The following is a 16,581-nucleotide window of genomic DNA, read 5'->3' as shown; positions in this document are numbered from 1 at the left end:
TCGCCATCTGAGTTGCAGGATTTTAGACATGAGAGCTTGTACAAAGCTTTACCTGTCTGCACTCCTGGGATAATTCTGGGCAGCAATAAAACAGGCAATATATTCACTGCCTTCCTGGTTCTGGGGAGATGCTGTTGTTTGCTGATAAATGTTCCTTATCATAACTGGGAGATTTATTTGCATCATTTCATAGGATGGCTGCTGAGTTTTACGGATGCCTTTCCTCCAGGCTGTGCACAAGAGGTTAACATGTGTTTCCATAGTGAGCCCCCTTGAGATCTTAAGATAAGAAGTCACGGTGATGCTTCGCTCTCCTGCTCCCTACGCTTCAAAAATCACACCAGTCCCTTCACCAAAACACACAAAACACCGCCATTTGGTTCATCGCTCTGATGCCACTTGCTTCTAACCATCACCACCCTGATCTGTCTACGGACTAATGCTCCCCTAGTTTCCACCCTCCACACACTGCTAGGGCGATGGCTTACCTGGATGATTGAATTCCCCTCCACCCCTCCCTCAAGTGAAAAGGGATTGTTTGTTTATTATAATAACCCTGATAGGAAAATTATGGGATTTGAAATGTGACAATAATTTTCCTCCTAAAGGGAAACATATAACTTGGGCAGTTTCAGTGGAAACTCTACCAATTATCTGTAAGAGAAATAACACCAAATTTACCTCATCTTTTCCAGAAAACAGAACAGAAGGGAACATTTCCCCACTTGTTTTAAAAGACCAGCATTCTCAGATACTGAGCTCTAGCAAGGCTGTTACAAAAAACAAAGCTCCAGACCAATTTCCTGTAAGAACATGCATTCAAATATTCTCAACAAACTAATGGCAGGCCAAGATCCAAGTAGATCTTATCCTAGAAGTGGTCAGAGTTCTAAATAAACACCGTCCACCATAGAAATAAGCTAAAGAAAAACAACAGAATTCTTGATTAAAACAGCTCTTCGGCCATTAGAAATATTGGGAAATAATTGGGGGGTGAGTGTTGAATCCGAGGCCTGGCAAAGGCTGAGCAAACACTCTATCACTGAACTCCACCCTGAGCTGGGGAGAGGTAGATTGAAAAGGTCTGACAAGCTGTTAGGTCAAGCAGGATGTCCCAGGAAGGGACAACCGTAGGTCTCCTCGCACAGCTAGCTTAGCTCTCCAGAGAGCAGGGCCACCACGTGTACTTGACGTCGTCCACACAAAGCTACTTCCTTTCCCATGTCTCCGCCATATTGAGAAGCAATAGGAGACCCGTGCCAGAAGCCTGTGCCAGGCTGTTTGCACTTTAGAACTGCCAGAACTTTAGCCAAATAAATCTCGTTCCTTTATAAAGTACCCAGGCTTAACTATTTTGACCTAGCACTATAAATAGATGAAGAAAAACCCCATATTACATAGAAGTTAACAAATGTATAGTGCATAGCATAGACACTAGAACTCGATAGTGCTTATTTGTGTATTGCCCATGATCTTACGAAAAATAGTGAAGATACTAGAATCACTCACCTAACATAAGTGAGATTAAACCTAATGGGCAGCTGGAAGTCCAGCTGAATTGTAGCACACTGATGGTATCTGCCAATAGCGTCTTTAATTTTTATGTCGATCTGTAAATTAAGAAATGCTTGCTTAGAGACAGTTTTCATGTTTTGGTTTATTTTTTTACCTTCTCTTTTTTTCAGGCATATGTTCTACTTACTTTAGGGCCATAGAATGCTCCGTCTCCTGGGTTCATTTTCCATGGTTTTCCAAATTCCATCAAGCTATTCTGCAGTTGCTGTTTTATTTTAAAAAAAGAGATCATTAAAAACTTGTGCTTTATTTCATATTCGTCTTTTTGGCTATATAGCTCGCAAATATCTATACATATTAATCACACTCTACCTTCATTCAGTACACACTCCCAAGCATCTTTTGCACTCAACAAACTGCTGAGTGAGGACAATGCAGAGATGACCACGGCGGTTCTGGCTCTGAAGCGTATGTCCCTCTCAACTGGGGAAAAACGCACTGTTTCCTAAGTTGTTCCTTCCAGAGCAGGCCCCGTGTCCTACACACTGACAGCAGTGGCTCCTAGTTCGCTTCTCTGTTGCTGTGATGAGACCATGACCACAACCAACTCGGGGAACAGAACAGTTTCTGTCATTCTACAAGTCCCTGGCCACAGCCATCATGAAATGAGGTCAGGGTAGGAGCCAAGAGACAGGAACTGAAGCAGAGGCCATTGGGGACACTGCTCACTGGCTTGCTCCTGGGCTCGGATTCAGCTGCTTTTCTTGTACCTTCCAGGCCCTCCTGCCAAGGGTGGCACCATGCTCAGTGGGCTGGGCCCTCCCACATCATCCCACAGACATGAGCCATGCCTACAGGTCAGTCTGACGGAGGCAATAGCTCAACTGAGACTCTCTCTTCCAAGACACGTCTAGGTCTGTGGCAAGCTGACAAAACAAAGCAGAACACTATGTCTCCAGTAGTGTGCCTGAGACCTATGTCTTCTTGTAGGTGGGTGAGTCTGAGAGCTTTGGTCCTGCTTCCCTTTCTCACTGCGGATGGTGGGTAGGAAGATAGAAACAGAAGACTTTGCCACCGCTTCCCTTTGTGTTTCTTTGACCTCTACTTCAGTTGGTGGGGAACCCTTATGAGTTACTGGGTATGAGGATGGAACCTCACTTTTGTCTTCAGCCTAAGCCAGTTCAGGCTTTGGATGCAGCCTATGGTGAAGATTGCTTGGCACTTATTTTTGGTGAAAAAGTGTCCAGATAAATACTAACAGAAGAAGCTTTGGGCCAGTTTCTCTGGAGAGCACAAAACAAAATATGTCAAAACTCCACCCAGGTTCCCGTCATAACCCCATACACTTTGGAGGGGTTTAACAATTGGTAATAGAGGGGGTCTTTGGGAAGTCAAGGCAACAATACTACCTCTGAGCTCCAGGTGGAATCACTGAGAAACTGATTCCTGGGGTCATGGTGGGCTTTTACAGGGTCTCATTCATGACATGCTCTTGACAGAAAGAATTTCATTCCTAAGATGCCGGCAACACCCCTAGTGGACCTAACTCTACAGGAGCAACCTCCCCTTGCTTAGGACCAGGAAAAGCCACCTGCATAGAGGTACTTCACAGTCTTGGGAGTCCCTCCTTGACTATACTGTTTCAGTAGGAGGAGGGATACTAGACAGAGAAACTGAGGCCCTGTGACAGCATTGGAGGGTCCCAGAGTTCCTCAGGCAGGCCACGGTTTGGAGAAGACTATGAAGCGGAGGTCACCGAACTGTTTTCAGGCTCCGGGAAGAGGATGAGGCAGCACAAGGGGAGCAGAGCTGCTGTGGAGAGGGCTGAGAAAGCTCCGGTGGTTTTTAAGCCATCACAGAGACTTGAGAGGACAGCGGGGAAGACAACAATAGACTAAACCCTAAGCTCATTTCACTGGCTCCCAGACCATCCAAGGTGGTCACTTGGGAGAAAGCCCCCAAAGCAGAGGAAGTTCTATCCTGTAACTGCCATGCTCCTGGGAGACTTCAGGCTTGTCTGCTAAACTTTAGCCATGTCAATCAAAAGGAGTAAAACTGTCAAGACCTCCACCTCATTGTTCCCATGCCAGGCCCATCCCTCCTTTAGTCCCTGTAACCCACCCCATTCTGAACGGCTGGTGATGACGACAGAGACCAGCTGCACAGCTGCCTGGCACAGGGCCCACCATTAGGTCATATACATGAATTCACTTAAGGTCCCAAGCACAGCCTTATGCAGCAGGTGCTGTCGCCTGTGTGTAGCCACTGCCGACACATCTCATTTCAGTCCTGATGCTTAGAGAGACGCAGTTCCCCGCAGAACTGACGTGTGAGAAAGCAGAGTCACTGAGCCATGCTTTGAACCCTCTTTTCTCTTTCCACTTCCATGCGACTTTTAGGTAAACCAAGTCAGCATCCTTCCCGGGGCAGGAGACCTCAATGGACTTTGATCCTCCATTCAGTAGGCAGGGAAGAAGAGTGTGGTTAAGGCACAGGGCAGGGGTATGTGTGAGGAGGAGACCCCATTACAGCTCATGCCTAGCCTGCATCTGTGCACCTTTACCTGGCATCCATCTTCTCCCTAAGTGAAAGCAACCGTTACACTCTCCATACAGTGTCCCCCATTTTCCTGCCTCCTGGTGTATGCTTAGCACCTGTGAGTGTCTAGGAAAGGCGGACTAGGACTGAAGACGATAAACAGAAGAGGGTAGGGCAGATGGTCACTGCAGCAGTGAGAACTGGCTAGCCACACGCCATAGTCTACACACTCACTCCCCAGGGAAGAGCATTTCCTCAGGCATGCGGCACTTGGCACAGTGCTTACCCTTTCAGCTTCATCCCACATCTCAACCTCTCCTAGGAAGTGCTCAGGCCGTGTTGACAGGTTTAATTGAAAGGAGAAGCCGAACGTTGAGTAAACAGACTGCAAAAAGTGCAAGCACCCCTTTATCTCTTCTTCAATCTGAAATAAAGCAGTTGGAACGCTCACACAGAATGCCAATTTAAATTAATTCATGGCATTTTAAATGATACATTGTTTATGTTAAATAGTAGTCAAATCAGTAGTCAAACTGACTTGAAAAGCTTTTTAAACTTTGTATGTGAAAGTGAGTGTTTGCCTGTATGTATGTGCACCACATGCATGCTTGATGTCTGCGGAGGCCAGACGGTATCAGATCCCTTAGCAATGGAATATATAGCTAATGTGGATGTTTGCTTATTTGCTTACTTATCTCTCTTGCATCAAGAGATTCCCCAGGCTAATAATTACTTGTAGAATCAATGAGAGGTAACATTTATCTTGCTCCTGTTTAGGTTTTTCACAAGTGCCCACCATTGGGTTGAGGAAATTCTCTTCTCTTCCTTCTTTCTTAAGGGTTTTCAATGAGAAGTGAATGCTGGGTTTTGCCTGATGCATCCACTGATAGAATAATATTGAGATATGCCGTCTTTCTGTTTTAAAATTAGTTCTATGTGTATGAATGTTTTGCTTGCATGAATGTCTTACAACATATGCATGCAGTGTCTGTGGAGGTCATGTGGATGCTGGGGACCAAATGTGGGCCCCAAGAATAGCAAGTGTTCTTCAGCTTCAAGAGAAATTTTCTTTTTTTTAAGTTAGATAATATGATAAATTACAATGGTTCATTTTGTAATATTAAACCTGTAGAAATCTAACATTATATATCTTCCATTTTTTTGGGGACAGAGTCTACTTGATTAAGATGCATTGTTCTTTGTGTGCCACACCCAGATGAGTCTTTTCTAGAAGGGTCTATGTCGGGTTTTGTTTCAGAGCACTGAAATCCTCCTAGGATGAGCTAATAACAACTTCTTCCTCCTCAGGTTTCTTTAAGATTCTGTCTAGAATTTCCTTTAGTGTTTGGAGCCAGTGAAACAGACATGCACTGTCAATTTAATTTCTTGGAAGGCCTCAAGGCCACTAGTTGACTTCCACTTGAGTACAGGCTGACAGTTTGCAGTTTGCAGAAATTTGTCTACTTTCTGAGTTGCCACACTCATTGGCATAAGGTTATTCATAGATTTGCCTGAATTATGTGACTTTGGACTTTGGCGGCTTTCTAACCAAATCTTTAGTCTATTTATTTGTTGTTTAATGAAGTCTTTCTGCACTGATAAACACAGAAGCCTTATGTCCTGTGCATCTGCGGAGTCTGTACCAACTCACACTTTTCCTTAAGTCTTACAAATTTTATTGATCCTCTCAGATAACCAGGTTTTGGGTTTTGTTGGTGTTCTCTTATATTCTTTTGTTTTCAGTTGACTCTGCTGTTTCTGGAACTATATCAGTCTGAACATCCTGGCAAGGAGCCTGTATCAGAGGCCAGCTGTGGAAGAGGGGTATGAGGCTGCTCGGGTCTGGCTCCCCAGGGCCTGTCCTGTCCTGGGGAAGCTATCTGTGTAAGAATGGGGAGCAGATTCTCTGGCTTGGTTTCCCAGGACTTTTCCTGTTCTGGGAAGGCCAGCCATGGAAGAAGGGGGTGCAGTTTTCCCGTTAGGACTCAAGATCCTTTCAGGGTGTACCGCATGACCTAACTTCCTCCAATAAGGTTCTAATTCCTAAGATTTTCACCAAAAGCAGGGGGCCACACCTTCAGTAACAAAGTTGAAGAGGACTTTAAGAACCAAACAATAAGTCTCTTGTTTGCCCATTGTCTTAGATAAGGTTTCAATTGTAATGAAACACCATGACCGAAAACAACTTGGGGAGGAAAGGGTTTATTTCGCTTACACTTCCATATCTCAGTCCATCACTGAGGGAAGCAATGGAGGAACCTAGAGGTGGCAAGTGAAGTAGAGGACGTGGAGGGGTTCTGCTTACTGGCTTGCTCCTCATGGTGTGCTCAGTTTCTTATACAGAACCATCATCCTAGGGGTGGCTCTGCCCACAGTGACATGAGCCCTACCATATCAATCATCTATTAAGCAAATTAATCACAGGCTTGTCACAAGCCAGCTGGTGGAGGCATTTCTTCAACTGAGGTTCCTTCATCCAAACTAACCCTGGCTTGCATGGAGTGGTCATAAAAACTAGCCAGCACACTCATTATCTCTCTGTTTTCTTTCTTTGTCTTATAATGGATGTAATTGGCTCTTTTTGTTTTCCTGGTTTCTTAAGTAGAAGCTGGGGTTCTGTATATGTCCCTGTAGACATCATACTAATGGCATCCCATAATTTGTGATGCATTTGTTTTCATTTTGTTACATAGATCACATTTTCTAATTTTATTTTATATTTTTCCTTTGATCTATGGAACATTTAGAAGTGTGTTGTTCAGTTTCCAAATAGGTTTCTGATATTGGTTTTTATGGTGATTTCAGTAGTTGGAAAACATTATATTTTATCAAATCCTTTAAGTTTCCCAAGACTTGCTGCAAAGTGTAGCATCTCCTGGCAAACTTTCCATGTGCTGTTGTTCTATACCAGGTCAAACTATCAGTGTTTATCAGTGATCTTTGCATGACAATTTTAGTTTGAACTGAAAATATAGGACTAAGTTGCAGGCAATACATTGAAAACAAACACCCCAAGTTCCCTTAAGATACCCACGTATGGAGCTGGAGTTAATAAAGTGAGGGAAAGCAACAAAGTTCACTCTGGGAAACCGCTGGCCTCTTAACTCTAAGCCAGAGGACCAGGTCTTGCTCAGTGAACGGGCAGGGACAAGGGCAGACCTCGCACTGCACAGCAGCTGGAGGAGACGGAGCTGTGGGTCTGTGAGCCAGTCCTCCCCCGTGTCCTTGCCTACCTGCTCCACCATGCAGAAGATGTGAGCATCATCCTGCTGGAAGCGCCTGACTCGGGTTAAGCCACTTAAAGTTCCCGAGAGTTCATTTCTGTGAAGAACTCCAAAATCAGCAAACCGGACAGGCATTTCCCTCCAGGATCGTGGGCGATGGGCAAACATTAGACTAGAAAAGGCATGGAAGGAACAGACTTTACATGATGGAGAGAAAAGTGATCATCTTACACTCTGAACCTAAGTCTCTAGATGCACAAATGCCTCGTGGTGGCTCTTAGATCAACAGGCAGTTTGTTTCTCCAATGATTATTTTTTATTTATCTTTTTGGCCCAGAGATGGAACCCTGTGCCTCACATACTAAGGATGTGCCACACAGGTGACTGACAGCCCTAGCTCTCTTCTAGGAAAGAAAAACTGTGAGCTGCTACCACCACAGCGCTGACAAAGAATCCTGTCCACACCATCTCTTCCTGAAATGCTGCCCCCGTCAGATCATCCACTGACCAGGGTTTTGTGCATCTTATTATAATCAGCCAAACAGTGTGTAAGAATTAAATAGCTGTGAATATGTATATTTGATGTATAATAATTACAAATATAATGATCTGTAACTTCAGTGCACACCATTGCACTCTGAGAAGTGCAGAAAATGAGAATTCCGAGCTAACATCCCACGCCTGCAAAAACCAGGCACACTTTAACAAGGAACTCCATTCTCTATGATGAAATGACGAGGTACAATGACTAATGGCCTCCACTCTCCCCATGATAGGAAATCCCTCTAAAGAGCAAAGGAATAAAATGCAAAGCTAACTCCAATGAGGTGCTATGTACACGTGCAGGGTCCCCTTCATGTCTAGTACTCACCAGTGCCCTGGACAGTTCATGGGTTTGAGGGCAAAGGTGTCCTTTTCAATATCAAAGGTGAACATGTTGTTACTGTAATGCTGCCAGTGGCCCGAGGTTTCCCAGAGTTTGCTGTTGTACATGTTAGGAGAGAGCACTTCCGTGAAGTTACGCCTGTGATACTCCTCCTTGAAGACAAACATGGTTGATGTTAAAATCTGCCAAGCTAAAGCACACTGCCAAGCAGAGTAATACTGTGAGCAGCTATTGCAAAACTCAAGGCCCTGTCTTCCGTTAATTCCTGTTTCCTCAGGCTCAGGTGTTACAGGTTTACGGTGGCAGCTTCATGGAGTATGAACACAGAATCTGCATATTTCAGTAAGCTTCTCATTAGTACATTTATTTCACAGCACACCACAGCCCTGCCTTTGGACATGAAGTATCCCCTAGAAGGCTCGTGTATTGAAGGTTTGGTCCACAACTGGCAGACTCAAGCATCGAGATGACTGAGCTGTGAGAGCTCTGACTTCATTGGTGGATTAACTCGCTCGCAGGTTCCTGATCTGATGACATTGTTGGGAGTGATGGAAACTTTCAGAGGTGGGCCTATTTGGAAGACATACATCCCTAGGATATCTCCTTGGGGTCTGTGTCTTCTGAAACTGGTCCCCTGCACCTCTCTTTCCTCTGTTCCTGGCTGTCGGGAGGTGAGTTGACTTGTTCCTCCAAGCCCTTCTTCAGCACAGCCCCCAGAAGGCAGAGCCAGCCAACAACGCTGAGAGTCAAAATGAGTCCTTCCTCTTTTAAACTGTTTCAAGTATCTTACAGAAGAAAATTCAACCAGATACAAATAGTATAGACACAAATGTTTCAGTGCTTTCAAACTTAGTAACTATAATGCTATATACAGTCACTTATATTTATTTATAGTTCTTTCACTATAACTAAAAATTTCTAAGTCCTATATTCTTAATCAATTCTAACACTTTCACCCTATGATTTAGAAGACCTAATAATTTTAGAACTTGTAAATCTGAATGTCATGATCCCTGTGATAGCATTGGCCCATTTAGTGTTAAGTAGAAATAAAACTGAGAATTTTAATTGGCAATACATCAAGTAGTAGACACTAAGCCATAGATGTTTCTCTCACTTCTTAGCAGCTTTCTTTATTAAATCCATGGGGCTAAGAGAGGAGAATGCCCAAATATTTTTAAAGTTTTATTTCTATTTTTAAATTTCAACATATCAATTTGGTTGATTATTCCTTAGATACTCTTAAATCATTTGTAAAAAATTTAGTGAACACATGACCCAAATTTAAACCACCATACTTCACAAGCTAAAATGTATTTCTCACATATTTAAAAAAAAAGCATACTTTTATGATGGAAAGAGTTGACCCTGATGTTTTCCATCAGAACACATTTCCCAGTGCCATGTGGACATGCTGGACCTCACGTGAAGGAAGGAGATGCTTGCTTCTTTGGCTTCTGCCTGCCCACCCACTGAGCTGCCAGGCCAGTCTTCTGTCCTTGGACTGGACTTCCATCTCCACCTCTCTCGATGGCAATCCCGCACAGCTAGTCTCCTCCTCTATGACCCAATAGGTCTAGCTCTCTGGCGAATCCTGACTAATGTGTTTCTTGGTTTGACCAATGAAAAACTGAAGATTCCAAGAGCAAAGCTGGGGCACTTGCCTCTTTCCTGCTCCTTCTCGGCCTTGAGTTTACACTGGGTCTGACACTGTTTTCTATGTAAGTTCTGTTCTGCTGCTTTCAGCACTCTGGGTATCTCTGCTCCTCTCCCTCTTCAGCCCTAACAGTGAGGGTGAAACAACGCCCCCTTGGGGCATCCTTGTGTGTGCTACCATCCCTCTCGTCCCTCTTGACTAGACAGACTCCTCCGTCACTATTTCCTTCAGCGAACTCTTCAGCTAAACCATTGAGTGCACCCCTCAGGACCCTCATCATGGAAAGGAAGTGGTTTTCTTTACATTTCTTTACACGTCTGCAAAGAAATCCACTGCCTCGATGAGGAAAGAGGAGGCCTGCAGGCTCCAGGGGGTTAGTCTGATGATGAGAACCTCTCCTCCCTTCTACAGTTCCTAATCATGCCTCAGTGAGTCAGGCAGATCTGGAAATTCAAAACACATGGCTGATAAGATTCATGAAGGGAACCCCACACAATGCTAAAAGGAATACAAAAATAACAGTCACTAAGAATGGAAATGGGTGTGATGTTTTCTTTCTCTTTCTTGTATTTATTTTTATTTTTGTTTTTTTGAGACAGGGTTTCTCTGTAGCTTTGGAGCCTGTCCTGGAACTAGCTCTTATAGACCAGGCTGGCCTTGATCACAGAGATCCGCCTGCCTCTGCTTCCTGGTGCTGGGATTAAAGGTGTGCACCACCACCACACTTTTTCTTTCTTTTTGTGGTTTTTTTTAAAGACAGGGTTTCTCTGTGTAGCCATGGCTGTCCTGGCTCTCACTCTTTAGACCAGGCTGACCTCAGTTGCAGAGATCCACCCGCCTCTGCCCCTGAGGGTCGGGAATAAAGGCGTGTGCCACCACTGCATGCCTAGGTTGGTGTTTTCTTCTAAAGTTCACCATAGCTTGCCAGGAGAGCCTGCACTGACTCTTCTAGATATCTGCTAAAGTAAAATGAAAACTTACACTCATACAATAACCCACTCATAAATATTTATCGAAAATTATTTCCAATTACCTAAACTGAAAACAAATATCCAAATGACCTTAAGTCAGGAAGAAGATAGATAGGCCATGGTGTGTCTGGACAACAGAACACCACTTAGCAGTAAAGGGGTAGGCCACTGGAAACCTGACAGATATGTGAAGACAAAAAAAGTCATTTCTAAAAGCTTATACTGTTATAATTCCATTCCTATGCCAAAAATCTAGGGATAGAGAAGGAATCCACTGAGTTCACCTAAGGTGGGGGGTAAGGTAGGATTCATCTCAATAAGGTTGGCTGGAGATCATAAAACCGTCCTGTATTCTCATTGTCACAGTGGTAACAGAGTTCACATGTTATCAAAAGTTTATAGTGCACTGCAGGAAATTTTAAAATTAAAGAAGATTCTTTTAAGGATAAAGAGGTAAAGGAAGTGGCAGTGGATGGCAGTCTCCAGGATGGGAGGGAGGAGAGCCAGACAGAAATGATGGTACAGTACCACTGTTCAGGCATGGCCTGTTGTCAGGATAGCGGGCAGCCAACATAGACAAAGGCAGCTCACCTTAGGGACTACAAGCAGGGGTCACCTTACTTCAGAGCTTTGGAGCTCCCTTAGTGTCTGGAAGGATGTGCCAGCCGGCCCAGGTGGCTGCCAGCATGATCTCCCACAGAAAGGCAGTTCCGGCTCAGAGGGGACGGGTCCTGCCCACACTGCTTCCACGGGGGCTCACTGTAGCCACTACCACACGTACCAATCTCCCTGCCCTCACCTGGGCAGACAAGGACTTGGCATCAAGCCAGAGGCTGTTGATATTGGACGGGCAGATATTCTCAGCTGCCCAGCACTGCCGAGAATCCGTCCTGCATGCATGCCCTTCTGGAACAGTAGTTCACAAAGACAGAGGCTCTCGAGGGAGAGAGCACAGGAGAAAGAAGACGTAGGTAGCCAAACACAGGAAAGTGAACTGCACAGTATTCCTCTTACAGAAGATACAGTTTAAGTAAAGAAACAGAGAGAGGAAGAAAATAAAAAGGCATTATGCAAAGTAAAGCATATGAGAGCTGGTTTGCCTATATTAATAACAAAACAAACTTTAAAAAGTCTGTAAAAGGGCAAATATCCTCTTATTTCACTTCTGAGCAATTCCAGAAAGCAGAATAGTGGTGCTAGATCAGTGGTTCTCAACCTGTGGGTCGGGACCCCTTTGGGAGTCATCTATCTCCAAAAATATTGACATTGCGATTCATAACAGTAGCAAAATTACAGTTATAAGGTAACAATGAAAATAAATTTTTGATTGGGGTCATGATAGCATGAGGAACGGTGTTAAGGGTCACAGCACCGAGAACCACTGTGCTAGACACTGAGAGGAAAGAGAGACGTTAGTGTTTGGGATCATGACAGAACCCTGAAGGTTCAAGTCTTACAGGAGGAAAAGGATTCTGGAGTCAGGTGGTGACATCTGCACAGCGACAGAAACATGCGCGATGAGAGGGGGCTGCATGCTTCACGTGCCTACTTGTCAACATTGATCCTATATGTATATTTTATCACAACACAACCTTATTGGGGTACAAGTTATATGCAAGAAAGCTCGCAATTTTATGTATATAATTCAGTAACATTTGGAGAGTACTCTCTCACCATAGTAGCAGGACGTTTTCCCTTTTATCTGAGGAGTGGTCTACTGATGCCCAGCCTCTCCCAAGCTGGTTGCTTTCTGTCACTATTAAGAAAGCTGGGAGCATCCCAGTGAGGTCACTGTGTAGCAATACCTTTGCATTTTTCTTTGATACACAGCTAGCAGAAGAATTGGCTGGTTTATATATGTTACATAATCAAAAGAAATGACCGGCTATCTTGTGTTAAATACCTGTTTAGTTTTAGGGAAATTGCCAGCCAAACTGTGCTGGCAAGATGGCCCAGTGAGGAAAAGCACTTGTCGGATAAGTCTGTCAACCTCAGTTCCATCTCCAAAACCCATGTTTTTTAAGCTGGGCAATGGTGGTGCACGCCTGTAATCCCAGCACTTGGGAGGCTGAGGCAGGTGGATCTCTGTAAATTCCAGACCCATGCTTTTTGAAAAAGCTGGAGGCAGCAGTGAGCATTTGTAATCCCAGAATTCCTACTTTAAGAGGGGAGGTGGAGGTGGGAGAACTGGAGACCTTGAGGACCAGATGGCCTGGAATATGCAATGCAGGGAGGAGGCGGGTGCAGCCAGTAAAATTTTTCTCCCATTCTGCAGATTGCTCTTTACTTGATTGACTATTTTCTTGGCTATACAGGAGCTTTCCATGAGCCCCCATTTGTCAAGTGCTGGCCTTACTTCCTGAGCATCAGTGTCCTTCTTAGGAACTCCTTGCCTACACCTACGTGTATCCTGTAGCGCGCTCCCTAGCGTCTCTTCTAGCAGTTTCTCTTTCAGGTTAATGTTGAGGTTGAGTTTTGTGCAGGGTGAGAGACAGGGATCATTTTTTACATGTGGGTATCCAGGTTCAGCTCTCAACATCTTTGATGAAGATGTTATCTTTGCTCACTGTGTATTTGCGGTGTCTTTGAAGGACTTAAATCTGGAGTCTTTATTCTATTCCATTGATCTTCCTATCTTTCTCTGTCCCAGTACCATGCTAGGTATTTTGTTTGTCTGAGACAGGGTCTCATTATGTAGACCAGCCTGGCCTCGAATTCACAGGAATCTACCTGCCTCTGCCTCCCTCATGCTGAGATTAAAGTCATGTGCCATCACGCTTAGTCACCATGCTTTTACTATTATCACTGCTGTGGCTTCTAGTCACCATGCTTTTACTATTATCACGGCTGTGGCTTCTAGTATAAATTGAATCGGGTATGGTAATGCCTTAGCATCCCTGTTCTTTATGCTCAGGATTGCTCTGGCTAGCTGCTATCTGTTGTGCTTCCATGTGAATTTTAAAAAATTGTTTTTTAGATTTCTATGAAGAACGAGGATTTTGATTGGGATTGAACTGAATGTATAGATTACTTTTGGTAGGACATGATATTAACTCTACTAATACATGAACATGGGAGATTTTTCCATTAAAAAATCAAAGTCAACCTAAATGGACCTTGTCTCAAAATGTAATTAAGTATTGTATTCAATTTCTACTACCCACTCCAGCACATACAAGAGAAGAGTATGGAAGAAAAACAAGTTTTACCTGGGTGTGGTGGCATGCATCTTTCATATCCAGAAATGGGAGGTTGAGGCAAGAGGATTGAAATCCTGAGGCTAATTGGATATATTAAGTCTGTGACTCAAAATCAGTCTACAATTAATAAAAATACCTTGTGACCAAGCAATTCTACTTTTAGAGAATACTAAAAGACAAAATTATAACAATTTAGTTATCTTAAATAGCTTAAATCTCTTCTCTAGAACTGAGCTGCCCTTCATCCCCCACAGATGAGCAGTGCCCTGAGAACTCAAGGAAGGCATCTGACTTCAAGGGCAGGAAGACTTAGGAAGGAAACAAAAGCCAGAAGTGAACCTCTCATCTCAAAATTATTTTCCTTGCCAGGAGGGAGCAGGAGACAAAAATACAGAAATAAGGAAACAACTGATGGGGCAGCCTTGTTTATTGTACATTACCTCATTCAAGAGAGGACAGAGAGGGAAATGTCACTCTCATGCCAACAGAAATGGCCTAGTTAAGGAGTTTGGCCAGTCCCTCTCTGACCCCCGACTCTCTGAAGGTGAGGTAAGGAGCAGGCCCTTGACTTGGTGATGAACCTTAGCAGGATGACTCCATTTGGACATGTTAGTCTAGTACAGAACCTTAGTGTGGCTGACTCCATTTGGACTTGTGAGTCTAGTATAGAAGTCGTCCAAACAACTGTCTTGTGATTTCTGTTTAGCAGAAGCGAGCAGTTGCATGCACTAAAAGACAAGAAAGTTCATGGTGGGCAGTGTATGGTAGTTCTAAATTGGAAGTGATCTAAACACCTACAGGATAATGGACTATCATGTATTGCACTCACAAAACAGAGTATCTGAAATAACGCTGCCAGTCCCTATCATACCACCTCAGCTTGGCTGAATCATAAAAACAGAACAAGTACTGTGTGATCCCACTTGCATGAAGTTTAAGACCAGGCAAAGCTAATCTGTGTTGACAGATGTCAGCACAGGGAAGACCAGGTGGGCACAGGGACAACTTGTAGACATCAGAATTCTACAGCCTGGTCACCACCAAGTGCCTCCTACCCTCCCCAGCCGTCTCTGAAGGGAACTGTCCACTGCATCCTTTCCCTCCATCATCTTCACGCAATGTGGGCAAAGAGGGAGGTGGCCAAGAGGTGCTGTGTATCTTCCACTCAAAGGTCTGAAGATGGAGAGGGAATGTACTTGCTACTAAGGAACCTCATCTGCACTCGAACCAGATCTCACTGGACACTCAGCGGTGTGTCGATCAGATGAGACTTGGAATAGTTTGCTCCTCTGAAGCAGAACACAGGAGAGGGGCAGAGCTGACTTTCTTCTGGTCAGTTGGAGCTGATGAGAGACCCAGACCTGTCAGTCTGTCAAATGGAGACCCAGAGAACTATGTCCTTCCAACAGGATGAAAGCAAACCATATGGATCTCATGCAAAAAGCCCCCTTTTTGGGGAAGGGTTAATTCCACCTTATAACTCTCAGGTCATATTCCATCACCTAGGGAGGGCAGGGAAGGAACTCAAGGTAGGAACCTGGAGGACTTGGAGGGGTGCTGCACACTGACTTGTTCCCCATGGCTTTCTCAGCTTCCTTTCTTAGACAACCCAGGACCATCTGCCCAGGGACGGCACCATCCACAGTGAGCTGGGCCCTCCCATATCAACCATCAATCAAGAAAATGACCACAGATTTGCCTATAGGCCAGTCTGATGGAGGCATTTTCTCTGAGGATTCTTCCTAGGTGACTCCAGTTTGTTCCAAGTTGACAAACAAACAAACAACAAACCAGGACACTGAGTTATCGTTTTCCATCTTGGCAGAGGGTGAACATCCTACTGGAAGGTAGCATCATTGTGTCTAGCTATTTTGTTTATTAAATAAGATACATAATTGAAAAATTATTAGAGGAGGAAAGAACAAAAACCATATAACTGAGAATTAGGATGACAACTAGCTAAGGTTGCTGGGCATGGTGGCACTTGCTGTAACCTCAGCACTTGGGCAGTAAGGCAGGAAAGTCAGGAATTCCACTACCCTTAGATATACAGCAAGTTCAAGTCTAGCCTGGTCTATATTAGTCCCCCTTTTTAAAAAAGCAAGTAAAAAACATAAAAAATACTAGCTGAGGTCATTGTAAGTTCTTTTCTGTATGATGAGACCAATTACTTCACACAGGGTATCTGAGAATTTAAGGGGCTCAGCCCTTACCTTAGAATTAGTGCCCACTGGGGTTGTGTATTTAAATGCTTTCCAATGCAGCAACCCACACAATCAGACTTGGGCCTGATCATCAGCCATGTCTGTCTTGCATCTATAAAAGATAAGAGAGCCCTTTAAGGCCGCTGTAAAGGCTCTGTATTTTTTTCTCCACCATTCACACCTAATCTGGAGTTTCAGGCACCATAGCTGAAAGCAAAGAGCACAAGGCAGCAGCCGCAAGTGGCCATCTCCACCCACCAAAGTCTCCAGACTCTTCAAGAACCCTTCAGGCTTCCCTCCCTGTCCCTGTTCTACTGCCTTGTAGTAGCCCGTATTGGAGGAAATGCAGGCCAAGTGCTACTCCACAGAGGCCAACCCAGCCTCCA

The 16,581-nt window shown here is 44.3% G+C and overlaps 1 protein-coding gene across 1 annotated transcript in view; it reads right to left on the bottom strand.

Annotated features, from left to right (window-relative positions):
• The window catches only part of Tars3 (threonyl-tRNA synthetase 3), a 43,517-nt gene that overhangs the window by 7,669 nt on the left and 19,267 nt on the right, over nucleotides 1–16,581 (bottom strand). Inside the window, exons 11-15 of the mRNA XM_075953243.1 lie at nucleotides 8,149–8,315; nucleotides 7,287–7,449; nucleotides 4,340–4,477; nucleotides 1,703–1,780; nucleotides 1,510–1,610 (exon numbers count right to left, since the gene is read on the bottom strand). Coding sequence (XP_075809358.1) covers nucleotides 1,510–1,610; nucleotides 1,703–1,780; nucleotides 4,340–4,477; nucleotides 7,287–7,449; nucleotides 8,149–8,315 — 647 coding nt within the window. The remainder of the gene's footprint in view (nucleotides 1–1,509; nucleotides 1,611–1,702; nucleotides 1,781–4,339; nucleotides 4,478–7,286; nucleotides 7,450–8,148; nucleotides 8,316–16,581) is intronic.

Source organism: Microtus pennsylvanicus, chromosome 18 (assembly GCF_037038515.1).
Source record: "Microtus pennsylvanicus isolate mMicPen1 chromosome 18, mMicPen1.hap1, whole genome shotgun sequence".
NCBI classification, from domain to species: domain Eukaryota; kingdom Metazoa; phylum Chordata; class Mammalia; order Rodentia; family Cricetidae; genus Microtus; species Microtus pennsylvanicus.
This window is presented reverse-complemented; position numbering and strand designations above follow the sequence as displayed.